The sequence below is a fragment of the Lutra lutra genome, chromosome 10, assembly GCF_902655055.1.
Source record: "Lutra lutra chromosome 10, mLutLut1.2, whole genome shotgun sequence".
Taxonomy (NCBI): Eukaryota; Metazoa; Chordata; class Mammalia; order Carnivora; family Mustelidae; genus Lutra; species Lutra lutra.
In genome coordinates, this window is record NC_062287.1 from 98,244,557 (window position 1) to 98,267,634 (window position 23,078).

Sequence of the window (23,078 nt, forward strand, 5' to 3'; positions counted from 1 at the left end):
CCCATAGAGGGCTATGTTTAAAGTTTCTTTCACCCTAAGGCTGCTTGTATGCCCTATTTTTACAGCCACTCCAAAAGCTGTAAGAAACCCCCAGATTCTTTTCTTCAATCAAGGCTTCAATGACCATCACACTCTGGGGGGACCATTTCCTGGCAATTCAGCTCAGCACTGCCACGGCAAACCACTTGCCCAGTTCCACAGGTGCAGCTTACTAGACGATTCTTATCTAAGTTCTTACACAGGATTATTTCTTGCAGGTGGATCTTAAAGAGTACCTACATGTATTTCACCCTTGAATAACTTCAGACGTCTGATTATGTTAACAGCCTATACAAGTTCATGGAGGACCACTGGTATAGTACCCTTATTGGATCTGTAGCTTGGAAGAAGTCAGACAGACTGACTGGACAGCACTTAGAAAAATTCCAGGCCTTCCTAAAATCCTGCATGGCCCAACTTGCATCGGCAAAAATCGAAGCCATGGTGCCCTCTGGTGGCAGACTGGTTCTTCCAGTCCAAGAAGCTTCTCGACTAGGTATAGGCCGGTATGTATGAGCACGGAAGCCACAGGATAATAAACATGGCACATTTTCCTGGATCATCTTTACTGAAGATTTTTTTGGAGGGGAAAAAAGTGGGTAATGCAAAACATTTTTATATTAAAACAAATGCAGATAATATTGAATGGAATATAAAATTTACATTACTTTTTGAGACAAAGTAAGAGACAATCAAAGACATTTCAAAGTAGGCTGCTCATGAGCTTCAGGCTGTATTCCTAAACCCTGAGGGAGGGAGGAGACCCCTGCAAGCTCACTCTGATATTATAGGTGCTGCTCTTTTGATAGAGAAATCTGAGCAGCGGCAAATTAAGTGCTTGCTCATTTGGCAAAATCCCAGTGGATTATTTAAGGGAAACCATATGCTTTCTCATCTTCGAGCATTTGAACCTGCTTTAAAAGGCCTGAGTAAATAGGAGCTTTATGCTTGAGTTGAAATGATTTCCTTCTAAAATGTTTTTTTTCTTCCTATGAATGCTAACATGCCTGAGGGTATGACATGCGAGGTGGTCAGTATCCTAAGCGCCCCGTGGACCTATGTGTGCATTATCAGGTATGAAGTTTTAAGTACACTTTCCAAGGGCGTCACTAGGAAGGAAAAGCAAACTACTTACCTTCAGCAACAACAACAAAGAAACAAAATAAAAACTGAATAGAAGATTATTAAGATGATAATCTGTACGGAAAATATTATATACACATGGAAATGTATAATGATACAATTTAGGGACTGGCAAACACTTAGCTCTTAGAGAAGGGGCTATTGCTGCAGTATTCACTTTTCATATTTTATATGACAATTTCTTTTCGTGGTGGTGCGGGGGAGAAGCCAATAGGCTTGCTTTCCAAATCCTGGTTGTTCTCTGTAATTTTCCCTTTTTTGTTGTTGTTGGCAATCATCTATTACTGAAGAAGCAGATAGCCTGTGTGGAGATTTTCCAGGGTCATTAGCAATGGATTGTCTTTTTCAAGGATGAGAGACCGCGTTAATCAAACGTGCTTAGAAGCACATATTGGGAGGCAGATTCTGGCGGATGCTGAGGTTTTAAGGTCTACTAAAGAAAAGGTAATTCATAACCTTCCATATAGTTTACCTTATTACATTTCTTAAAATTTTATAGAATTACTTCTTTCTTCTTGAGAATGTATTCTACGTTTTACAAAGCCTTAAAATTAAGACTCAAATCACATGACAACCTGACTATACCTTTTGAGAAAATACCCCCATTTACAAAGAACGAGTCTGGAGCAAAAACGTCCCATTTCAGAATAACTAAAGGGGGAACATCAGGGGTAAATAATGTAGTGCTGATAAAAACAACAAAAAAGGCAGACACCAAACACCTCCATTTTCCCAAGATTAAATGATTATTAAAAAAGCGCGCCACACTGTATAGAAATCAACATTCTCTCCCATAATTCTGTGCATCTGGGACTATAGAAATGTCACTGTCCCTGCCCCACATCTTCAAATTAACATTCTCAGGTCACAACAATAAGTCTTCCCAAAGGGGACCTTCCGGAAAAACAAGCTATTTCCTCGGCTCATATTTCCCTGGAAAAAAAAATAAAATAAAAACAAATAAAGTCTAGTGTGAACATGAGGTCAGCTAGTCCAAATCAGCAGAGAGATGCATCTGGACACTTTTCTGGAGACGTGACTAAAAGGGCCAGGGTGAGACTGAGCCTTTCCGGCTCCAGCTAAGCTTTCTGGAAGCCAACTACGATGTTGCCACATGTGTAAGGTAAGGATCTCTTCCTTACACAGAACTCACAGTTTGGATTCTGGCTCTGACACTTGCTAGCTAGGTTATCACGAGTCAATACACAGAGGGTGCTGACATGGTCCCACCATTCATGAAGGGCTAGCTTTTATTTACTTTTCAATGGAATGGTCACAGCTTTAGGAAATACTTCTAAAATCTTACGAGAGTAATAATGCTGTAAGCTTAACTGGACAGACTCTGAACTTAGACTGCACATAGATCCTGCTCCCACAAATATAGGCTGGGTAGCCCTGGGTTATACAATTAGCGTTACTGAATGGTTCAAAGTCCCAATCTCTTCAGATGTGAAGTGGGATGATAAAGAATGGTACCTATCCTCATACGGTTATTTTGAGGATTACAGGAGCTGGTACACAGGCGGCTCTCAGCGTGATGCCTGATATACAGTAAATACCCCATCAAGATTTGTTGTGTTAAGCGCTTAGAGGACTTACTGCTCCCCAGGTAAGGTGTCTGATACCCTAATACATTTTCTATCTGCTTCCTTCCTACAGCAGGGCTTAGAAAGTAGGGAAAGGAGGTCTATCTTTCCTTTTAAATGGGGACCACAACAGGAGATTGCCCAGTAAAAGTGTAAGACTCAGAATGAAACCCAGGATATCAACATTAGGTCTGTGTGGAAATCATCCAAGCGTTCCAGCCTGATCAAAGGGGCTTGCCTGGCATGGGTGCTGGGTAAAGGCAACTACAGGAGCACTTAGGCCTTTTCTTTTGGAGGTCAGGCTGGGGAAGCCTGAGCTCTGTGAACGGAGGCCTTTCTCACAGGCATTGCCAGTGCTATGATATAACGTGATAAAGAGAGTCCTCATACACTATCTTCTACAATGTTTGAAAAAGTGTGTGCCACTTCAAAACAGCTTAAAACTGATGGCCATTTAATGTGATCCTGTGTTAAATTTAGTGCACAGCCACCCATTATTTTGGTTCCTAACAAAGCTTTGCCTGGACTGAGAATTTGTGGTTGCAGATGACATACCTCACAGCAATAACAAAGAAGAAACTGGAGTCTGGACAAAATCATTCTCTAAAAAGACTAGAAGAGACCAGCTCCATTATCATCACTATGACAAAGAACGTCATCAACAACCTCTCGTTTCTCAGTTTCCTCTCTACTATACTGGAGAAAAACACACGAATATATAAGGAGATCCTGAGAAGTTACAAAAAAGAGGTGACGTTAGAAAAAAAGAACCTGAAATTGGGGCCATCGTTTTAACATCCAGGATAATCATCCACCCAGACCTTATTTAAAATTTGAATGTGATCACTCAAATGGATTCTCGGTCACATCTAGGGATTCTTAATTCATGACCCCTCCTGATATTTCTACGCAGCACACTTTACTGTTGTGCTGGAGTGACATACAGCACAGTGTAAAGGGTACATAACTGGTAACTAAAGGGCAACCTACAAAAATTAACCTGGGATTCCAGAGACATTATTTAAGAAAACAAACAAAAACAAAATAAAATAAAGTATGAGAGAGAGGAGGGGTGAGGAGGGAGGGAAGAATGGAGACAGAGAGAGAGAAAGAAAGAGAATGAGAAAGAAGTACCTCTTTTTGCAGCATGCACCAGCAGTCTATCCAAGAAGTATATACCGGGGAGTAGGGAGGGCATCCACCAGCAAGCCTGAAACGGGGGCGGGGGGAAAGAGCCATTCAAATTAACATTTCCAAAGCATTCTCTCAAGAGTTTGATAAATCTTTTTTTTTTTTTTAAAGATTTTATTTATCTATCCGACAGAGAGAGCTGACAAGTAGACAGAGAGAGGAGGGAAGCAGGCTCCCCGCTGAAGGCAGAGAGCCCAATATGGGGCTTGATCCCAGGACCTGAGCCGAAAGCAGAGGCTTCAACCCACTGAGCCACCCAGGCGCCCCAAGAGTTTGATAAATCTTGGTCAAAATATTCTCCTACCTAGAAAGTTCCCCAAGAGGCGATTTTAGTTTCAATGGAACAAATTATACTGGAGCAGGAAAAGAAAAAGCATCCAAAAAGGATTTCCCTCCCTCATATTTAGGTCTAATCTCAACACCCAATGTGGGGCTATAACTCACGACCCTGAGATCGAGTTGCCTGCTCCCCGACTGAGCCAGGCAGGCACCCCTCATATTTAGGTTTTGAAACAAGTAAACACAAACTTCAACCAGTTATGAATCTTCTAAAACACCCAGGTTTTTGAGAATGAATATAATTCTAGAATATAGCAATTATGTGATTAAAGTACAGAGAAAGGAGATTTAAAAACTAAGTGGTGGGGCGCCTGGGTGTCTCAGTCCGTTACACGTCCGCCTTTGGCTCAGATCATGATCTTAGGGTCCTGGGATCGAGCCCCGCCATCAGGCTCCCTGATTACTAGAGAAGTCTGCTACTCCCTCTCCCTCTGCTGCTCCCCCTGCTTGTGCTCTCTTTGTGTCTATCAGATAAATAAAAAAATAAAATCTTAAAAAACAAACAAAAAACAAAACCTAAGTGTTCAAAAGAACCTAAAAACTGACAACCACATGCTTTACTCAGGTAGAACCCAGAATCACTTCCTCCCTAAAAATCTGTAAGGACGGGGCGCCTGGGTGGCTCAGTGGGTTAAGCCTCTGCCTCCGGCTCAGGTCATGATCCCGGAGTCCTGGGATAGAGCCCCGTGTTGGGCTCTCTGCTCAGTGGGGAGCCTGCTTCCCCACCCCCCTCTCTGTCTGCCTCTCTGCCTACTTGTGATCTCTCTGTCAAATTAATAAATATTAAAAAAATAAAAATAAAAATAAAAATCTGTAAGGAATAATAATACATTCAACTCATCTTTCGTGTATGCTCTGAGCTAAAATGTGGCCACTGCCCTACCAATCCCAGGTGTGACTGGTAATTTGGAATTTTAGAGCATGTAGCTCTTGATCTCAGGGTCTTGAGACATAAAACAAACAGAAGACGACAGGATATGGAATACGACAACTATGTCTAAAACTCCACATGGCTCTTTGCTTGGCATCTGGTTTGAAAACCATGACAGGTCTAATGGCACACTGTGTCGGGGACTATATTGGAACAATGAACTAAAGCAAGAGGCAAAACTTCTGCTCAGTGTGGTGCAGGCACTTGGCATCTAGAAACTGGCAATCAGCGGTATTCACGCCATACCGCCACCCACCCTCCCCGACCAATACAGTGAAAGGTTAGGAACCTTCCCATGAAAGAAAGAAAAAAGAACATTTCTAGGAACCGAATTTCCTACTTTTCTTTCTTTAAAACTTACTTTCTCCATGCAGCCCCTAGGAAAAACAGGGAAGGATGTGGAAATCCAGTAATTTGATCACAATCCCACTTAAACCACAGGCAAGCGTACACTGTCTATAAGTACTTGAGAAATAGTCTTTGCGCCCTTCTCTATTCTAAGAGAGGATATGAGGGGGCTGCTTAGAATATAAGCTGATACCGTTGCCGGTGCATGGAGCGGAGAGAGTAGAAATTCAGGAAATCTAGTAATGGCATCAACTGTACTTTTCTTCCCCAAATCTCTCCCTGGACTGCTCTGCCTGTCAGGTGAACGGGATAAGAAATGCGAGGCACTTACCCACAGTTGTTGACAGCCATGAGATTAGAGACAAGCACAAAGGGATAGGTCAACATACTGGCAAAAAACTGTAAAGTGGTAAAAAGACAGCTAAGTTATTAGGTTGTTCTGAATCTTTAGTCTCTTCTTCCTCTGCCTCCCACTATGGTCAACACTCCAACGCTGGTTTTGCTTTCTCAGCATCCCAGGAAAGAAGAAATTATGCGTTTTTGAGCCTGAACAGGATACCTCCTCCTAACATCCCCATTATCCAACAGTTTAACTGAAGACCAGAAGGCTTCTCTTACTGCGATTGAGTCTTCTTTCAAGTAAACTCAAGGACATGATTTAACAGAAAAAGTAAACGCCATTAAGTACAATGAAGCATTTCAAAACATCCCTGAGATAGTAAGAAATTATGCATGTCCTTCTAAAGACGATGGAAGCTACTTCGGGAGTCAAATACCAGGACTCAAGAGGGAGAAGACGCCACATGACTCAAGAGGGTGAAGCTCTCCGGGGCAGATCAGAAGGGGGAAGCAGGCCTGAGACCTGCAGGCCAGGATGTGCTGAGAAACGCCCACATGTCCCTCCTACCCCCCTGAAAGCCAAATAGACCAAACCATGTGGGCTTGTTAGTGCCGCTCCTGTGACGCAGGGACTCTGGGTTATTCTCGCCTCTGACAGACGTTAACAAACTTGAGACTCTCCTTTGAGACATCTCGTTGCCTTAAAGCAGTGATAACACATGACCCAGGTGAAATTAAAAAGAAAATGAAACAAAACACAACTATCCCTAGGTCAAGAGGATTTTTAAAAACTCACTCCTGTGACAGCTTGGGAATAACTCTTCATTTCACTCATGGTGGAAACCTAAAACAGGAAGAAAAGTCTATATTAGAACGAGTAAGAAAATTAAGATGATGTTAAGGGCGAATTGTCTCCTACCATCTCAATCTATTCTATCTCTAAATTTTTAGTTTGACAGCCAGAAAATTTATTTCAAGATGAAAACATAAAATACTGATTATGAGCCTAAAGAGGCAGGGGACAAAATGATCAACCTGATTCAACATGAAGAGACAAATTCGCAGGAGAATATGTGATGGCGGAAGAACAAATATAATAGGCCCAGGATTAAAAAAAAAAAAGAAAAAAGAAAAAGAAAAAGAAAGAAAAAAAAAGGCAATGAGACTGGTAACCTTTTCCCACATCCTAGAAATCCAATCCCCGGAAACAACATTTATGGTGTATCCGAGGGACAAGTGACTACCTCTGTGTGCGCCCCGCTGTGTCCCAGACGCTGCAGAGACCAGCCTCCGTACTGCAGAAGCGCGCTGCGTGGGTTTAGTCCTCCCTGTGTGTGTTCTACTTTCCACCATGCTACGGGGCTGCCTCTGTGCAGAGAGGCCCGCAGCTTCCAGGAAAGGCTAATTCTTAAAACCTCCCAGGCTGAGGTTCCTAAGAAGCCCAGTCCAGGAATCCCTTTAACGTTTCAGATTGTACGAAATAACCCTTGGTACACTATGTCCTGCTTCATAGTATCTGCAAAAATCATCTATCAATACCGAGGCCGCCGCGGCAGCACAGAGACAGGGACAGATTTCTTAGGCTTTACTCGGCTCTACCCCAGGGACTTTTTCAGGTGCATCTTTCTACGGTAAATAGTATAGGTCAACCCATTAGCCTTTCAAAACTTGACTCACAGTGCTTAGCCATGTAACAATGAGTCTGGCAAAAACATAATGAAGTGCCACTTTATCATTTTTTAAAATAGATTCCATCCTCAACTTGGGGTCTGAACTCATGACCCTGAGGTTAAGAGTCACATGCTCCACTGCCTGTGCCAGCCAGGGGCCCCACGATGTTACTGTGAAGCTAACCAAGCCTCCCAGTGAATACAATAAAGTCAGCCCCAACACATCTTATCCAGATCACACCTACCCCACTGTCCAGTGCATAGGTATTGACGAGGTAGGCCAGTGAGTTACAGAGCCACAAAGAAATGATGTCACCTAGGAGGCGGGGAATAAGACCCCTACGTGAAGAAATAAGAAAAATAAGAGCCAAGAACTACAATCAGTAAAAAGATAATCCACTCAATACAAACACTTCTCAAAGAAAGATTTCAAAGTCTTCGAGAGAACTGAAAAGACATGGGGCGCCTGGGTGGCTCAGTGGGTTAAGCCTCTGCCTTCAGCTCAGGTCATGATCTCGGGGTCCTGGGATCAAGCCCCGCATCAGGCTTGATCTGCTCAGCAGGGGGCCTGCTTCTCCCTCTCTCTCTGCCTGCCTCTCTGCCTACTTCTGCCAACTTGTGATTTCTATCTCTGTCAAATTAAAAAAAAAAAAAATTAAAAAAAAAAAAAGACAACAAATGCTGGAATCTAGTACAGACTAGTTCATTCTAGTTAATGTTAACTGTACTTGAGGTTAATCTCCAACGACTTTCATTCCCATTTGACAAATGCAGGCCAGCTATATGCCCTCAAAGCTTCACCTAATGGGCTCACCTAACTATTAAGAACTATGAGCAGGGGGGAAAAAAATCTGTCTGTTTTGGAGAGACTTAAATATGACTTTGGCTAAGCTACTTGATATTCAGATCTGACAGGGCCGAAAATGACTACAAAATTACAGAACGAGAATGGCTCAAACAGAGATGGGTGAGGGATGTCAAAAAACACATTCCCAGGGCCTAAGTGGCCGAGGTGATGCAGCACAGCACAGCAGGATGAACATCACCCCACAGACTGAAGACTACGGTTCAAATGCCATGTCCATCACTTATCAGCTGTGTGACCAGAGCAAATGAACTTCCCAGAGCACCAACTTTTTCTAATTTCTAAAGTAAGAATTTAATAGCTATCCTATCTCCTAGACCATTTACTTATTCACTTATTCTTTCTTTCTTTTTTTTTAGTAGTCTCCATGCCCAACATGGGGCTTGAACTCAAGACCCTGAGATCAAGAGCTATGCTCTACCAGCTGAGTGAGCCAGGGGGCCCCCCCTCCCAGGCTATCATACTCCAAAAAAACTAAAAAACAAACAAAAAAATCCCAGTTACATGGCAATACTCTGAAAATAAAAGAGGACCATTCTAGTTTTCGTTATTAAAAGAAGAACGAGAGTGGTACTCTAAGTTCTTCCAAAGGAAACCCAAGGGAGTGAATACGGCCTTGCAAAAATGTATTACTCTCAGGATAAGGAAGATCATTTTCCTATTTTTCAAAAATTAAGTTTCTTTAGTTTATCTACTGCACAATAGGAACTTATAAAGGTAGAAACTTGGAATGAATTTAACAAAATTTTAACAGAATTGAAAACAAAATGAAAAACCCCCAAACAAAAACCAAAACCCTCATATCCAATGTTTTAGATGTCCAGTAGCAAAGTCTGGGATCTTTACAACAGAATTTAAGTCTGAGGGGCTTTAACAGAGTGTCACATGAAGTAAACCCCGAGAGTACATTTTCTCCAAGGATTAAACAATGAGTCGTGTCCTGATTTTCATTAAAGCTTTCCACCCCCACAAATAACTGCGCACGTAAATCAACAATTTACTTACGCAAAAAATCCTAGGATGCCCTCTTCACGATAGATGGTTACTATGGAATCATAAAGTCCACTAGGTACAGAAGATGGAAAGGCAAAAACACATGAAGATTATTTTGGAGCTATTAAAAAAACTGTTCAATGATCACTTTTGACAAGGAAATTTATACCCCACCCTCCCTTTCTGCCACTCTCACTCTGCAAAGACAGCTGAATTTGGAGACAGGAGTGGAGATAGGACTACCCAAGGGTGCAGTCACATGGAGTCAGGGTGAATTTTGGCTTCACTGGCTCTGCAACTTACTCTGAGATCCTAGGAAGGTTCCTAAACCTGCCTGGGCCATTGTCTTCCATTTTACCATTTTTTGGTTCATTTTTGTGCAGAACAAATGATCTCTCAATTTGCTCTGTAAACTCTAAGGCACCATTAAAATATAGAACACTTCAAAAGATCTCTCTGAATATGGAAAAACGAAAACACTTACCAGTACTTGGATTCTCTGCCAATGAACTGTACCATAGATCTCAGAGTAATCACTGCAGAACAGAGAAAAGATTTTTAAAATTATGTCGAGATAAACTTTGATAGCCCTGAAAAAGAAAAAAGTTTTTCCATCTAAAAACACTTTGCTCTCTGGATTAACTGGACAAATGCCAAAAGGAGCAGGCAAACAAAGAACACGCATGCAAGGCACTTCAGTGAACTCCCCTATCAACCTATCTAGGCGGTCAGGAGAGCCCATGCTATGAAAGGTGGGTCACAAATCAGATTTCAGTCACCAACTGTAAACCTACCGTGGAAGGGATGTGTGATGAGGGTAGCAGCAGAACGGGCCATCATCTCTCGAGTCGTCTAGAAACAATCAACACACACGTCTGAAACCTAAACAGACGACACTCGGATTCCTGCGAGAAGTAATGTGGGCGGCACAGCACCCTTGCCCTGAATGTGGTACGGTGTAATAATACACTGTTATCCTCTCTTACCTTTCCTCCTGGGTTTCAGTGTTCTGTTACGGTTACTTCTCAAAACTGACGTGCAAAGCAGATTTCTGTTATCTTCTCAATTTTACAGATTGGAACAACCAATCCAAAGATTAAGAGGCTCGCTAGCAAACACTAACCCAGCTGGGATAAAACCACAAGGCCTGGTATTTCCATTTTTAAGTTGCTTTCTCCCTGAGAGTGATTTCAGAGAGTCTGTGATCTATATTATTCGAATGTCGGGCTCTGTTTAATCTGTGCCAACAGAGACACTCTGACTAGTTTTTCCACCCCAACCCTGTAACTGTGCAGTATCTTAGAGCCGCTATTTATCCTAGTTTATCTTTCTTGTCCAGGACTCTGTAAAGAAGTGGCAGAGAAAATTAGATTACAACACTGGGGAGGCAGGTAGTGAAGACAGCAGGTCCGTTATTCATCTGTGCATTTAAACATCACCTTCGGTCATCTAGTTAAGATATCCCTCGCCCCTGCGCCAATGATAGTCCTGAGAAGAGCCCGTGTCACAGGATGGGTGAAGTTAAAAAAAAAAAAACCACAAAAACATATTAATACACGTACCTCTACTTTTAAAAAAAAGTAGAAAATTTACCAAAAACAAAGCTGATTCATCTGACATCTAGACCTGCTTCTTTTGGAATATGTGTTTTAGAAGGCAGCATTCACTAGAAGACTGTGATCTCACTAAACACAATAAAACAATGTAAAGACTAAGAAATAAAAGAGTGGTTTTGAAAGCCATAAATATTAAGTCAGGCACGAAACAAACTCCAATGACAGAGGAAAGGAACGGGAAATGGGTACGAGGAACAATCCCAAGTCAGAATAACGTTGTAAAAGCGTCTCCTGATAGATGTTATCTGACACACCAAAGGGCAGGCCACTACTTAAACACAATTGTGCCAGACGTTTACACCTCTATTAGAAGACTTTCAGTAGAAACCTCTTCAATTTCACACATGAAATGAGTGGACAAAATTAGTTTCCTTGAAATGCATCTAATCCAAACAGAAAGCAATGCTTTTTTTTTTTCTTCCTTTTTATGGTATCATGTAGAAAAGCCCAAATTGAATTGAAGGTCTATTTTATTTGGAATAAATGCTGAACACATGGGCCTGATGATCCTGACTCCACAAACTGCCACATTGCATATTACATTGTGAGTGAGGGAAACAGCACAGGACATCATCAGTCTCTTACCTCCTTGATAACTTGGTCGAAGGAAGGTGTGACTTCTTTCTGTACATTTCCAGAGCCTAAATCCTGGAAATCAAAATGAAAGAAGACAGGTATCTTGGTGGTTTTATTTTTAATTTGATATGATTGTTATTTTTTAAAAGGTTTTGTTCTTTATTTTTTAAAGATTTTATTTATCCATTTGTCAGAGAGAGAGAGAGAGAGAAGACAGCGCACAAGGGAGAGCACAAGCAGGGGGAGGGGCAAAGGGAGAAGCAGACTCCCCGCCAAGCAAGGAGCCCGATGTGGGACTCAATCCCAGGACCATGGAATCACGACCCAAGCCGAAGGCAGTCACTTAACAGACTGAGCCACCCAGGTGCCCCTAAAGGTTTTATTTTTTTTTAAAGTAATCTCTACATGTAATGTGGCACTTGAACCTGTAACCCTAAGATCAAGAGTTGTACCCTCCACCGACTGAGCCAGGCAGGCACCCATATCTTGATGGTTTTAAATCGAACTATTCAAACTGGTGGCCATCCTATATGCCAACATTCACTGAGATGAAAGGGGAACTGACTGCTTGTCCTTTCTCTGAAAAAAGACCAAAGAGCAATAACAACTTGCAAGGGAAATGGGCCCGTGCATACAAATCAGCTCCAACATACCTCAACCTTGTCACATTCCTGGTAATGCTACAAAGAAGAGAAAAGAAAAGAAAGGATGATTAGAGCTGTCATAGTGTCACTGAGAGAGGACATAAAATGAGAATAAAACCGTTGGCTTTTTCCTTTTTTGGGCTGCATATTTCCAATACTTTCTATTTCCAATTAATTGGAAAGAAGTGTCTCGAAGATGATCTCATTGCTAAGTTTGATATATTGGCCAGCTGGAGGAACAAGCGGATGCTCATGAAAACTCTTATCTAAAAGAAGAAATAGGAAAACAAACCAAAAACTAAAAATCCAAGGGCATTATTTACTACACATACACATTTAGCAGAGATAAGCTGGTAAAAACAGAACCTAACATTAAAGCTATGGAAAAAGCCTCATGGCTTTTTCATGAAAAAGGAGGACCACTGCCAAACAACCTGATTAAAAAAATGGGCAGAGAATGTGAACACACACTTTTCCACAGAAGATATACAGACGGCCAAGAGGCAAATGAGAAGATGTTCCACGTCACTCATCATCAGGAAATGCAAACCAAAAGCACAATGAGATATCCTCTCACACCAGTTAGATTGGCTATCATCAAAAAGACAAGAAATAACAAGTGTTAGGGAGGATGTGGAGGAAAATGAACCCCGATACTGTTGCTGGAAATGTACTCTAGTGCAGCCACTGTGGAACTGTATGGAGGTTCCTCAAAAAGTTAATTTTAAGAAAAGAACTATCATAGGGGTGCTTGGCTGGCTCAGTTGGTAAAGCATGTGACTCTTGATCTTGGGGCTGAGTTTAAGCCCCATGTTGTGCACAGAGATTATTTTTTTATTGTTTTTTAAAGATTTTATTTGACAGAGACACGAGAGAAGGAACACAAGCAGGGTAAGTGGGAGAGGGAGAAGCAGGCTTCCCGCCAAGCAGGGAGCCCAATATGGGGCTCGATCCCAGCACCCCTGGATCAGTTCTCTGCCTACTTGTGATCTCTCTCTGTCAAATAAATAAATAAAATCTTTAAAAAAATATTGTTTTATTTGACAGAGAGAGAGTGTGAGAGACAGAGCACAAGCAAGAGCAGTAGTAGGCAGAGGGAGAGGCAGAAGCAGGCTCCCTACTGAGCAAGGAGCCTGATGTGGGGCTCAATCCCAGAAACCTGGGATCATGAGCTGAGCCAAAGGCAGATGCTTAACTAACTGAGCCACCCAGGCACCCTGTGCATAGAGATTACTTACTTAAAAAAAAAAAAAAAAAAAAAAAAATTAAAAGAACGACCATAAAATCCAGCCATTCCACCTCTCGAGAATATGAACACTAAATTTGATAAAATATATGCACCCTGATGTTTATAGCAGCATTATTCATAATAGCCAAGATACAGAAACAACCTAAATGGCCATTGATGGGTGAATGGATAAGGAAATTATGGTATCTAAGCACAATGGAATACTGCTCAGCCATTTAAAAAAAAAAAAGAAATACTGCCATTAAAAAAAAAAAAAGATTTATTTATTTGAGAGAGAGAGAGAGCAAGTGAGCGAGCATGAGAGGGGAGAAGGTCAGAGGTAGAAGCAGACTCCCCGCAGAGCCAGGAGCTGGATGCGGGACTTGATGCCAGGACTCTAGGATCATGTGCTGAGCAAAAGGCAGCACCCAACCAACCAAGCAACCCAGGCGCCTGAAATCTTGCTATTTGTGACAACATGGGTGGACCTTGAGGGTATCAAGTTAAGTGAAATAAATCAGAAAGAGAAAGACAAAAGCTGTGATTTCACTCACATGTGGACTGTAAATCAACCTGCCAACCAACCAAACTCAGGAAGAACAGGTTACCAGAAGGGAAGGGGATGGAAGATGGGCAAAGTGGGGAAAGGGGGTCAAATGTATGGTGATGAATGTTAACCACAAGATCATTTTGTAAAATACAGATGTCAAATTACAATGCTGTACACCTGAAACTTAAAAATGTTATGTACTAATTTTACCTCACTTAAAAAAAAAAAAAAAAAAAAGTAGTACCAATACCAAATTACTGCAAGGCTCTTTTCTTCACTGTACAAAAGAACAGAGAATTGGTGCCAAGTCAGAATAGCTAAAATTGCCTCACTTTTCTGTTTGTATCTGACTGTTTCTAAAACAAGCAAGAGAGAAGATTCTGTTCTCTTCCAAAATACTGAATACTGCCAGAGTTCAGACTATAATGGAAGAGGAAATACTATTTGTGGGATATTTTAGAAACAGAAGATGGGATAGGTGAAATAGAAAGAATCAGAGACAATAGAGCCACTAATCCTACCAGATTAAAAAAAAGACAATACTTTCTTCTGTAAAAAGATTTTTTAAAAAAATTCAGAACAGGGGCGCCTGGGTGGCTCAGTGGGTTAAGCCGCTGCCTTTGGCTCAGGTCATGATCCCAGGTCCTGGGTTCGAGCCCCACATCGGGCTCTCTGCTCAGGAGGGAGCCTGCTTCCCCCTCTCTCTCTGCCTGCCTCTCTGCCTACTTGTGATTTCTCTCTGTCAAATAAATAAATAAAACCTTTAAAAAAAAAAATTCAGAACAAAGAGAACAAATTTCAAGACCAAGCAAAATGATGTTTTGGGGTCAAATTCCAGGTCTTTAGTTAGAGTAATTCTAATAGTTTCAGTTTCTCGCGTACTTAAAAATTCTTGCTCATTTCTAGACTTAGCTTTTTTTGCCGTTAGTAAAATTTCCTACCTGTCCTTTCTACATTATTCTGAACAGAATTCAATTTCTTTCTTTTTTTTTTTTTTACAGAATTCAATTTCATTCTTGTTCAGATATACAGAACTCTTTCTCATAACGGCTATAACAATTTCAACAACCCTGAACTGGTCTTTTTTCCTGATGCAAAAAGCTGCCTTTTTTTTTTTTTTTTAAGATTATTTATTTATTTATTTGACAGACAGAGATCACAAGTAGGCAGAGAGGCAGAGAGAGAGAGGAGGAAGCAGGCTCCCGGCTGTGCAGAGAGCCCGATGGGATGCGGGGCTCGATCCCAGGACCCTGGGATCATGACCTGAGCCGAAGGCAGAGGCTTTAACCCACTGAGCCACCCAGGCGCCCCCAAAAAGCTGCTTTTGATAGTAAGTATAGAATCAATTCCCTGTCATGCCACAAGTAAACACATATTCAGGGCACCTGCTAAATTCCACTCGAGCTTACTTTTCCTGTAGGTAAAGGAACTTGTTCTCAAGCAGTTGGTCTCACTTTTGGTCTAAGTCTATACACAAAACCAGCTGACTCCGGGACAGATGCCTTCCCATTAAGCTCACTTAAGCAATGGCAACAATTTCACTGGGCCCAGGGGAGGGTGTGGCTGGGGACAAAAGGCCAGGCATCAATCCACCGAAAGCTTGGGCCCATTAAGACTCCATTACTCAGACCCAGGGGTCACCTGCAAGTTTCCACATCTGGCCCACAGGCATGACAAGAAGAGTAAGTGTAAAGTGGGTACAGCATGCAACTCCTGATCTCAGTGTCACGGGGCTTGTGAGTTCAAGCCCAACAATGGGCAAAGAGCTTACTTAAAAAAAAAAAAAAAAAAAAAAGAATGCGTGTAAAGAATAATGAAATGACTGGGGGTGAAACAGCTTCCATGTGAGGCAACTACTAGAGAACCTCTCCCACTCAGAAATCAAAGAGGGCTGAAGAGAATTTAAAATCTAAGCCAATTAGCATTCATATGTGGAATTTAAGAAACAAAACAAACGATCATAGGGAAAGAAAAAAGAGGGAGACAAACCAAGAAACAGACCCTTAACTAGAGAGAACAAACTGATGGTTAACAGAAGGAGGGGGAGGATGGGTGAAATGGGTGATGGGGATTAAGGAGGGTGGCTGTCGTGATGAGCACCAGGTGTTGTACGGACATGCTGAACCACTATATTGTACACCTGAAACTAATATTCCACTGTATGTAAACTAATTGGAATTCACATAAAAACTTTAAAAAAATCTAAGCCAATTAGATCATGAAACTTTAACAAAATCAAGATACGCTCATCAGATGATAAAACGTTAGAACTCGGTTAATGTTAAAGCCTACAAAAGTAGGGCGCCTGGGTGGCTCAGTGGGTTAAGCCGCTGCCTTCGGCTCAGGTCATGATCTCAGGGTCCTGGGATCGAGTCCCGCATCGGGCTCTCTGCTCAGCGGGAAGCCTGCTTCCCTCTCTCTCTCTCTCTGCCTGCCTCTCTGTCTACTTGTGATCTCTCTCTGTCAAATAAATAAATAAAAAATCTTTAAAAAAAAAAAAAAGCCTACAAAAGTAAAGGAAGGACTGTGCCAAGTATTGCTTAATAAGCAGTTAGTAACCAATTGGAATTTAATACATTTGATGTATTACCTAGGTTGATAGTAATACATAGATTTGGTTAGCATATGTTGTGATATTTTTTTTTTTTTAAGATTTTATTTATTGGGGCGCCTGGGTGGCTCAGTGGGTTAAAGCCTCTGCCTTTGGCTCGGGTCATGGTCCCAGGGTCCTGGGATCGAGCCCCACATCAGGCTCTCTGCTCAGCAGGGAACCTGCCTCCTCCTCTCGCTCTCTGCCTGCCTCTCTGCCTACTTGTGATCTCTATCTGTCAAATAAATAAATAAAATCTTAAAAAAAAAAAAAGATTTTATTTATTTATTTGACAGACAGAGATCACAAGTAGGCAGAGAGGCAGGCAGAGAGGAAGGGAAGCAGGCTCCCTGCTGAGCAGAGAGCCCGATGCGGGGCTCGATCCCAGGACCCTGGGATCATGACCTGAGCAGAAGGCAGAGGCTTTAACCCACTGAGCCACCCAGGCACCCCTGTTGTGACATTTTTGGAGAGTTAAGAGCACAGAGGCTAACATACCTTGGTGCCAGTAGGAGACAGAATAATGAACCAGAAATCCCTTAGTTTTATATTCTCCACCACACTCACGCTAAATACCTTCCCATGGACTGTTCTAAGTGGTGCAGAATTTGTATTCATAACACCTTTATAAATACAATAAAGGGCCATTCTGTTTGACCTACGTGGTAATTGGTAAAACTGAGAAACCAGCACCATCAGAATCATTAGCTTTGGCATTTGAGGTGAAAAGAAGCTGGCAAAACAAGAGGATCCGTGAGAAAGAAAGAAATGTAACCTTGGTTTTTTGGGTGTTTTTTTTTTTTTAAGATTTTATTTATTTATTTCACAGAAAGAGAGCATAAGCTCCATCCCAGGACCCTGGGATCATGTCTTGAGCTAAAGGCAGACGCCTAATCAACTGAGCCACCCAGGCACCACATAACTTTGATATTTTAACAAACATTTTAGGAAACACTGCCAACATAAGAAAAATTAATAATTCACTTACATATATCCATGATCTCAGTTTAAGGCTAAACATGTTTAACAGTTGCCCCTATTGTTTCAGAGCTCTGGCCTTCTTAAAATAAAACGCCACAGAAACAGACAGCCGAAGTTCCACCTCTCATCTCTCCCCCCACTTCCCAAAAGTAACCACAAGCCTGATGTGTACTTTGATGAGGTTAAAAAAAAGGTGTTCCCCAACCCCAAATTTGTGTGACATAACACATTAGCAGAAACAGTGCATAAAATACAAATGTAAAACAGAATAAATGATTAAAAGGCAAATATCCATGTAGTCATGATCCAGGTCAAGGAAAATAATTTCCATTACCTCTGAGCCCCATGCATGATCCCTTTCCCCCCTCTCTCTCCCCACAGATAACCACTATCCTGACTTTTACGTTCCTTTTGTTAAGTTTTTTTTTCTTTTTAAAGATTTTATTTATTTATTTATTTGACAGAGATCACAAGTAGGTAGAGAGGCAGGCAGAGAGAGGAGGAAGCAGGCTCCCCGCTGAGCAGAGAGCCTGTTGTGGGGCTCGATCCCAGAACCCTGGGATCATGACCCGAGCCGAAGGCAGAGGCTTTAACCCACCAAGCCACCCAGGTGCCCCTTGTTAAGTTTTTAAAAAAACAAGTTTCTGAGGTGCCTGGCTGGCTCAGTCCATAGCACATTCGACTCGTGATCTCAGGATTGTGAGTTCATGTCCCACGCTGGGAGTGGAGCTTACTTTAAAAATAAATAAAATATTTTTAAAAATAAATACATAAGGGGTAACTGGGTGGCTCAGTGGGTTGGGCCTCTGCCTTCAGCTCAGGTCATGATCTCAGGGACCTGGGATCAAGCCCCGCATCGGGTTCTCTGCTCAGCGGGGAGCCTGGTTCCCCGACCCCGCCGCTCTGCCTGCCTCTCTGCCTACTAGTGATCTCTGTCTGTCAAATAAATAAAATAAAAATCTTTTAAAAATAAATAAATAAATACATAAATACATAAAAAATAAGCTTGTAACAGAGAACATTTCACTAGCGGTAATGTTAGAAATAGGAGGAAAATAACTCCAGAAAGAAATATGTGTTTCTATCAGCTTCCTTCCTTCTTTGAAGAAATAAAATGAGCTACACAGGAGATCAAGTAAGTGTTTCTGCTCAGAATGACTGGTTTAGAGGAAGAAAAACTGCAGATCAAAATCTATCACTTCATTTTATACAAATTCCCTCTGCATTCCAGGGAAGACTTAAGAATGGGTATTTGAAGTAAATGTTTTCAAGAGAAGAAAGGACCTGGTCTTAAATATATCTTTGAAATTGCTCTTGGTCAGAAAAACAAACTGCATAAAAAGAAATCGAAATCTTTGGGAAGATTACTTGATTTTCTTACCTGTAAAACTTTACCATGGACCACAGTTCCAAGGACACCTGAACACAGTCTTGGAGTTAAGCCTGTGAACAACCCACGCTTCCCATCGACGCTCGCAATGTGCTGAGCTGAGAACACAAGTCAGAGATTTAAATTCCAGCTGGAAGAAAGGGTTACATAGAAATGTCATGTAAACAGGCTTTCTAGATCTTTTCTTTCCATAACTCCTGCCTACCTAACACCGTTCTCAATGTCCTCCAAATTCCAAATAAATCAAAAACACTTACCATAACAAAAGAGACCAGGAAGCTGACATACTTGCCGCCCAAAAATATTTCGTCCTATTGTTGGAGGAAGAGGCTCATATCCCACCTTCAAAAACAAGAGAATATATCAATACCAAGCAATATTCCCCAAAATGTATTGGCTGCAAGGTTCTAATTTTTAACCCTAGTGAAAATGCAGTGTAGTGTATCTTTTCCAAGGCAATCATGAAGTATCATCCTTGTCAGTTTCTTATTCTGTCAACTGGTAAGACTTGTTTCAATAAACTCCAAGCTTTCTTTTGGTTCAAATTCTACAAAGTAAACCATGTAGCTGAGATGGACAAATATAAAACTGAATATAAAATAAGGGAACTTTTGTGTTAGGAAAGCTACAGTTTACTGAGGAGTTATCAAAAATACTTCCTAGGGGCGCCTGGGTGGCTCGGTTGGTTAAACGACTGCTTTCTGCTCAGGTCATGATCCTGGAGTCCCTGGATTGAGTCTCGCATCGGGCTCCCTGCTGGGGGGGGGGGGGGGGGTCTGATTCTCCCGCTGACCTCTCTCCTCTCATGTTGTCTCTCTCTCTCTCAAATAAATAAATAAAATCTTAAAAAAAAAAAAAAACCTTTCTAAAGCAAACCTAACACTTAAAAACAATTTTTTTTAAAGATTTTTATTTATTATTTATTTGACAGACACAGATGACAAGTAAGCAGAGAGGCAGACAGAGAGAGAGGAGGAAGCAGGCACCCTCCTGAGCAGAGAGCCCGATGTGGTGCTAGATCCCAGGACCCTGAGACCATGACCTGAGCCGAAGGCAGAGGCTTTAACCCAAGCACCCCACGCATCCCCCCAAAAAAAGATTTTTTAAAAAGGATTTATTTATCTATTTGATAGAGGGAGAGGGAGAGGGAGAGAGAGGGAGTATGTGAGCACAAGCAGAGAGAACAAGAGGCAGAGGGAAAAGCAGGCTCCCCGCTGAGCAAGGAACCAAATGTGGGACTTGAATGCGAGACTGGATCCCAGAAACCCGGGATCACGATCCGAGCCAAAGGCAGATGCTCAACTGACTAAGCCACCCAAGAATCCCTACATAAAAGACTTACTCGTTTATCTTATTGAGAGAATGTATGAGCTAGGGAAGGGGGTGGCAGGCAGGGGCAAAGGGAGAATCTAAAGCAGATTTGGCACTGAGAATGGAGCCTGACGCAAGGCTTAATCTCACGACCCTTGAGATCATGACCTGAGTCAAAACCAAGAGTTGGGACACTGCACTGACTGACCCACCCAAGTGGGGCTGAACTCACGGCTGAGAGATTAAATGACCCTTATACCCACGGAGCCAGCCAGGCGCCCCGAATGCATTTTTTATATTTGAACAAAACGGAAGACTAAGCTACCATCAACTTCGTATTTGGCTAGCAAGATGAAACACTCAAAAGGCAAATGCAGAGAGCGCTGGATAATTCATGTGGGAAATATTTATAAGCTAAATCCATATTAAATAAGCAGACTGTCATATTTCATTAACAATCTAATGAAGGACACTTTACAGTTAATGATTATGATTTTAGTTTTACAATACATTCAGCATTTTTAGTAGTAATGGGAAACTTGAGAGAATGAATGACATAAGACTTGGCTTTGATCCGCTACTGCTGTAATTCTTAACCTGTTCAATTAAATAATTCCTGAGCTCCCTCAAAGTGTTACCATACCACTATTTTTAAAATAGTGGAGTATTTAAAAATTACACCAAAACCCTTAAGACACTTGGTGACACAGAAGTTGTGTAAACAGGGTTAAGGATATTCAAATTTTTGAAGCAAGAGCTCTCAATGTCACTACGAAACCCTGCCCCCTGAAGAAGTTGAGTAATGGGCTCATATCAGATTTATTGGGAAACGTCACCTCAAGACACCATCTAACTACAAATGTGCCAATTTTGTTTTAGACGTCACAGCACATTTCAGTCAAAGTCTTTGTTCTTAATTAAAATAATTTAATTTATAGTGGGCTTTTACATATGGAATCTGAATCCAACGGGTCAACCTGGCAACACATATTTTAGAGAAGTATCAACTCAAGATTTAGAAATGTGGCTCTCCCTAGTGTCGTGTATACTTCTGAAAGAAAGGCAGGACAAGTGAGGACAGGAGTTCTAACAACTGCTCCTTCCTTGGGACTATGCATGACATAATTATGTCAACTTTCAACAAAGGTTTTAAAAAAATGAATGGCATGCTCATCACAGGGAATTCTGGAAAGGCAATTGAAAATACTATGGAATAGGGTATCACTAGTTAAAACCTGGCTTACTTGCCTGTGAATAAAATACCATCTAAGGATTGTTTCACAGTAGATCAAAAACTAACATAAATGCTTGAACTCTTTCATCTGAACTATTTCCAGCTCAGACAGAGGTGATTTTTGCTGTCATGAGCCACATGGGCTGCTGCTGGAGAGCGCTCAGTGAGCTCAGTGAATCCTTCCGAAATTTGAATCAGCAACCACTTCATTATCACTTCTGAATGCGCTCCTTGTGTTTACCTGGGTATCTGGTGCTAAAATCTCGGAACAGAATAGCAGCATTAACAGTAGCAAATAAAAATGAAAGAAAAAAAAGGCTAATAAAGTATTGGCTCCCCTCGAATTTCAAATTTGTCTTTAACAGATTTCCTGTCTTGCGTTTGGGGCGGAGGAGGTGAATGCTGATTTCAGAGGGGACTGGAGGGGAGGGCTGGGAAGCTCGAGGTGGCAACTGGCCAGGATCAACCTCAGGGAAGAAAAAACAAAAGTTCAGAGAGCCACCAGGACAGGCAGGGCAGGACGGCAGTTGGCTGCGGAGAAAGGATCGGGCCTCCCCGCCTGGCAGGAGGCGAGACCTGGGAAAGGCCCATGGACAGTGGAAGAAGAGCCGCGGGCCGTGGAAGCTGTCCTTAAGGGGAAGGAAGAGGCGGCAGAGAAGGAGCAGCATCTCAGGGTACTAGAGGCCCGGAAGGCTGGAGCCGATCGCCAAGCGCCGAGGGCAGCGGCGACTGAACAAGGCGCCGGGCGGGGAAGGGGATGGCGACGACTCATACCTGGATGAGCACCTTCACGTACATGAGCGGCTGGGACAGGATGGTGAGGCCGGAGCCCAGGAGCACCTGACTGGCCGCGTCCGCCATGATGGCACCCGCGGACGGACAGACAGACCAAGCCACCAAGCGACCGAGCCGCTCCCGGATCACGTGCCAGGACCGCCGGCTTCACTGGCCCGCCCGCGGCGCGCGCGCACGCACGCACCGGCGCGCGCCTCCCCACCCAGTCCCCGCCCACCGCCCCGCCCCGAGAAACGGCAGGCGCTCGCGGGCCGGCGCTGGGGTCGGGGCGGGGCTTACAGGCCAGGGGCGCATGCGTTCTATAGTGGGATCAGCGCCTTCCACTAGGAATGGCAGTTTCTCTTGCGCTTGCGCAGGCCTGGAACGTCCGATGGAGAAGAATGGGCGTGGCAATGGGGGGTGTGACCCTGACAGGAAAGGCAAGGTCAGAGTAGTAAAAGAATTGAAGAGGGTTTTCTGTTATGCTTTGCCCTCTACCACTTGCCCTTTGAGCATCTGCAACATAAGGTACAAGGGTATTCGGAACCATAAACAACCTAATGGCCAGCAAAAACTAGTTACGTCTTATACTGAACAATTAATTAATGTGGAAGTTGCTATTCATTCATTCAGTTAATGTCACCTTCTCAGAAATGGCTTCTCTGACCTCTATTTAAATTTACCTGCCCCTTATTTTGTACCACGTCGCTTGGTAGTACTTACTGTCTGAAATTATTCGT

General features: G+C 42.4%; 1 protein-coding gene across 2 annotated transcripts; it reads right to left on the reverse strand.

Annotated features, from left to right (window-relative positions):
• Nucleotides 1-1,905: 1,905 nt before the first annotated feature.
• Nucleotides 1,906-22,592, reverse strand: MTCH2 (mitochondrial carrier 2). Of its 2 annotated transcripts, XM_047690614.1 has the most exons (13): nucleotides 22,339-22,582; nucleotides 19,277-19,361; nucleotides 19,011-19,117; nucleotides 12,290-12,316; nucleotides 11,646-11,708; nucleotides 10,239-10,296; nucleotides 9,929-9,980; nucleotides 9,457-9,516; nucleotides 7,832-7,925; nucleotides 6,713-6,760; nucleotides 5,909-5,976; nucleotides 3,903-3,978; nucleotides 1,906-2,115 (listed from the first exon to the last, which is right to left on the reverse strand). In XM_047690614.1, the coding sequence occupies exons 1-13, from the start codon at nucleotides 22,423-22,425 to the stop codon at nucleotides 2,029-2,031; spliced, it is 912 nt and encodes a 303-aa protein (XP_047546570.1). In that variant the 5' UTR covers nucleotides 22,426-22,582; the 3' UTR covers nucleotides 1,906-2,028. The 2 variants fall into 2 exon arrangements, with proteins under 2 accessions (XP_047546570.1, XP_047546571.1); XM_047690615.1 differs by lacking the exon at nucleotides 12,290-12,316 and having other exon boundaries at nucleotides 22,339-22,592.
• Between the last annotated feature and the right edge of the window lie 486 nt (nucleotides 22,593-23,078).

Excerpts from the sequence above, each read along its gene's own strand:
- MTCH2 (XM_047690614.1), bottom strand. The coding sequence starts at position 22,425 with ATGGCGGACGCGGCCAGTCAGGTGCTCCTGGGCTCCGGCCTCACCATC. Across the intron at positions 12,317-19,010 it reads TCCATGGTAAAGTTTTACAG|CATTACCAGGAATGTGACAA; the intron begins GTAAGAAAATCA and ends TCTTCTTTGTAG. Across the intron at positions 11,709-12,289 it reads AGGAATGTGACAAGGTTGAG|GATTTAGGCTCTGGAAATGT; the intron begins GTATGTTGGAGC and ends TTTGATTTCCAG.